Below are 4,275 nucleotides of genomic sequence, written 5' to 3'. Positions count from 1 at the left end.
TACCCATATTATATGGAATCTGTTATACTATTATAATTTAATAGAACATATATGACATGTACAATGTTAGTACACTGATACTACGTAGTAGTAGTTTCGCAAAACAAAAGTAGTAGAGCCACAGAATGCTACTTGTACAGTATTTTAAAGGCACCAGTGTTTATTAAGTAGTACTAACATTAATTGTATCATTTTGAACACATCTCAAGGAGTAACGTTTCAGCAGCAGTTTTTTTTTCTTACTCGTCTACCTAGAGCTGTAAGTGCAAGTGTCCTGTGGATCCGAAATCTTTCGGACCGTATCCGTAATAGCGAAGAAGTAAGCGTGCTCCTGAATATCCAAGTTTTCCAGTATCGATGATTCATCAGCAGCCGCTAGCGCTAATTGGCTTGCCGCCTCGATAAACGTCATCGCATCAAGTTCATCGTAGCTCAATCCCGTCATTTCCACAAATTTTCGAATACGATAATCACGAGGTAGTTTCCCTACAGTGACGCCTTCAGGAGATTTCACGGTCTCCTCGTCAACAACCTCCGCGTTAAGCTCTGGGTCCGACGTCATACTTCGACGATTCCAGTTTGCCGAGCCAACGGACAAATACACGTCGTCAATGATCACGACTTTACTGTGCAGCATGAGGTTCCGGTCTGCCTTGGTCGTGTAGATCTTGAACTTGTTGGGAAACTTCTCTCGGATTGGTGAAACCATCTCGTACAGGTATTTAATATATCCTGCGTTTGAGAACGGGCTTGTTTGAGGATTGGCAAAAACAATCAAGCGCTGGATCTTGGGCATGACTTCCATGATAGCGTCCATAAGTTCCGGTACATAAATAAAATACTGGTCTTCGATAAAGATGAAGTTCTTCGCGTTCTTGATGGCCTTGATACGTGCGTGGAAGAGCGAATTCTCTCCCCGAGGAGCAAATTCCTTGTAGTGTTTGTAGGTGCAGCTGAATGTTCTCGTGATCTGGACACTCTGTTTGCCGAATTTGCCAGTGGTATTGCTACTGGCGTACTTCATCTGTGGGATGTGTTCGTATGACGGGTTCTCGAAGTCCATCACGTCGTCCTCAATACTTTGGCTAGGCAGGTAGTCGGAGTTCCACCGTGGAATAAAGTTGTTCGCCACATCTTTCGCTGCAGGCCCGTGAATGCGAATGTGGCCGTCAATCCACCCTTGGACCTTAAACGTAATTCCGCTTGCATCGCGAATAGCCGAGTTATTGTGGTCGATAGTATCCCACCGGTCGGTTGCTAGATCCAATCCACCCACGTAAGCCACTGGCTGCTCCTCACTACCTGAGGCGTTGTCGGACAAGATAACCATAGTTTTCTGGTGGTAAGACGACACCATAGTCGGGAGGCGGTCGTCGAACAGAAGAACTGCTTTGGCCCCATTTATTGGAGATACTGGAATGGCGTTGATAGCATCGCGAGCCTTGAGATTGAAGTATCTGTACTTCAGATTCTGCCAGTTGAGGATGTTGATATTACCTCCGCGCTTCACAACATCCGTGAGCACTTTGCCAACTCCTGTCGTAGCGCCTGTAGGGTCGATATCCGGTTTTAATGGGATCAGGGCTGTAGCGTACGCCGAAAGTAGTACTCGATCTCCTTCCTTCGTCTTTGTCAGGTCCTCGTAAACCGAGTCGTAGAAATCTTTCGTAACTGTGAAGGATGTCACCGCGTTGCCTGTCGTGTAGGCCGCTAAATCGCTGCGTGGGATGCCGCCTCGCGAATCGGTGATTTCCTTTTCGGTGAGGAACCAGTCTGTTGCTTTAAGGAGAGGCTGCCGGACTTTGATGTCCGTTCCATCGGATAAATCCGCTTCGGTTGCCGGGGTATCATCGGTGCCAAACACCGAAAATGCCGATGAAGTCGTAGATGCCGCTATCGCGTAAATGAAGAAGAGTACAAGCATGTGGCGTGTGCGCTTCCAGATATCAGTAGCTGGTCAAGGCAATGCGGCGAATTTTTGATTTTGATCGACTCGGAGCTCAATTATTAAATTCAGATGTTATTCGAAGTAAAGTACGTAGCCACCGGCTCTTTCTTCAAAAGGATTAAAGTATACCGCAGGCAAAGGATCTGGTTCTGGTCATTGGATGGGAAATTGGGAAAACAGGGGAGACGATAATCACAGAACCCCCAAACTTATTCACAGGTCGCCCCCGCATGCAGGGGCTAATGGTAACCAAATATCATATGATATTTTTGATAGAAATAGTACTATTTTTGATATTAAATAGTAATAGTAGCTCATTTTTGCAGAAGCTAACATAATATTTTAATATTAACTCGGAGAGCTGAAAAATATTAGATACTACATGATATTTTATGATATTTTCCACTTAAGTACGTTTCTTGCCACCTTACCCTGTGGACCGAGCGGAGCCAAATAACTTTTTCGATCAGGTTCTAGAAAAGCAGTAGGCTTTAAGACTGACGAGTATTTGCTCTTGTATTTCACTGTGACACAGACAAAGACGATCGAGATGGAAAACTGCAAACGCTTGCAGCTGTTTAACGTTGATAGAGCGAAATCAAGACATTTGCTCTTGTTCTCTACCGATCTCCTCGTCCACATCGTGCGTCTAGTAAACCTGCTGCCTGTGGCGCTAGATTAATGCGCTCAGCAGTGCCAACACACGACGCCAACCTTGCCGCCACTCTCACAATTGTCCCTCCCTCACGCTAGTCGAGCGTTAACGTCATCTGATTAGTTAATTTAGCCCGACTACGCAATCTTTGAAAAATATAATATCGTATTAACTAATAACAAGTTGATATTTAATAATATCATATTGTCTCAGAAGAAAATATTAGTTATTCTTTTTTATATTAGCTGGTCTACAGGTGATATTTTTACAATATTAACTTCACCGATTTTGGAGTTACCATTAACCCCTGCCCGCATGGTTTTGCGATTGGACAGCAGAACCAGCCCCATTATAACATGTATTATATTAATAATAATAATAAGTGAGTAGTGTTCACAATAGGATATCAGAACAGTATACCGTACTACTGCAAGCTCCGCAGCATACCATGGCTTCATTCATTATCTCCCCCCCCCGCGGCATCGTCTCACAAAGGTGCCTGGCGAACCGCAAGAATACACTGCTATTAATACTGCTCCTGAAACGCACGCACAACTTCACTCTGAGCTGCGTTTGAAATGAATGCGGAATAAGCATCTGCGGGACTAAGAAGTATTTGCGGCACTATTCCACGAATTGGCTGTCTTAGCCGCATTTTAAACTCAGTGTAGCAAGAAAAGCTAAGTAGAATTGATAGTAAACATTTAATGTGGATTCATAAGATTCACGTTTACTAGCGCAAGGTAAGTTGAATCGAGGGTCAATGCGGTTTAACTTGCGCGAGTCGTTCAATTTAAATTAACGCATTTCGATATCTATCCAGTTGATCTAAAAGATTCAGTCTTTAAAGATCAAAAAGGGTGATCTGTGAATAAGTATGGGGGTTCTGTGATTAGTGATCGATGATGATGTACAATTTACATCAGGTACATGATGTTTTAATCAAACTGGCGAAAACTACGTCAAATTTAAGTGCAAAGCTTTCGAATTCCTTGACAAAACTATATATTTCTACAGGTTATGTTGTCTCAGTAAACTGTAGCTCAGTTAAATTAAATAGAAAATCGACGGCAATTTTCAGTGAAGGAAAAATTGTTCTCAAGAATTAGCCAGAGGGGCAGAAGCAGATGGATATCGGTATTTCGGTCCGTTAAAACTACTGGGCGGTTGTCGCAATGAGCGGTACACGCAGACGTCGCATGAAAGAAGAAATAAAAAGGTACCCTCCCTCCATTCCTTTGCTGGGTTTCCAGTCGGTACTATTATATGCTCATTCAACCTGCCTTCATGGCCTGACACCAGTAAGTTACTTACAAAAAAGGCTGGTTCCTGCTTAGTATCCATTGGGTACTAAGCAGGAGCCAGCCTTTTTTGTGGATACTATCCAATAAATACATGTACTACTGTACTGTATCCATTCTATATGCTGTACATTGCGGCAAAGCAACTTGCTGAGCAAGTAGAGCAAGGCAACAGCGCTCTTTAATAATCTTTGGCAACGCATTATTTATTAATAAAAGATTCACTCTAAACTGAGAAATCGTGTCCACGCGTGCCTATTCTTACGCAGCCGGTGCAGAATCACAAAAAAACTAAATTTTCTACCCCACAGCAGAAAACGGAATTTGGACTCGTAGCTCTCATTTTGCCTTGTGAAATAAGCCGAACGCGA

At 43.3% G+C, this 4,275-nt stretch overlaps 1 protein-coding gene across 1 annotated transcript; it reads right to left on the bottom strand.

Annotated features, from left to right (window-relative positions):
• Nucleotides 1–247: 247 nt before the first annotated feature.
• Nucleotides 248–1,924, bottom strand: PITG_20602 (phospholipase D, Pi-sPLD-like-3; the record flags this gene model as incomplete). The annotated part of the gene is made up of 1 exon (XM_002895412.1): nt 248–1,924. One exon carries the CDS (start codon nt 1,922–1,924, stop codon nt 248–250), a length of 1,677 nt encoding a protein of 558 aa, XP_002895458.1.
• Nucleotides 1,925–4,275: the final 2,351 nt, after the last annotated feature.

Source organism: Phytophthora infestans, genomic scaffold, assembly GCF_000142945.1.
Source record: "Phytophthora infestans T30-4 supercont1.181 genomic scaffold, whole genome shotgun sequence".
Lineage (NCBI taxonomy): Eukaryota > Oomycota > Peronosporomycetes > Peronosporales > Peronosporaceae > Phytophthora > Phytophthora infestans.
The sequence above is the reverse complement of the archived record's forward strand: the minus strand, read 5'-3'. Positions and strand labels throughout refer to the sequence as shown.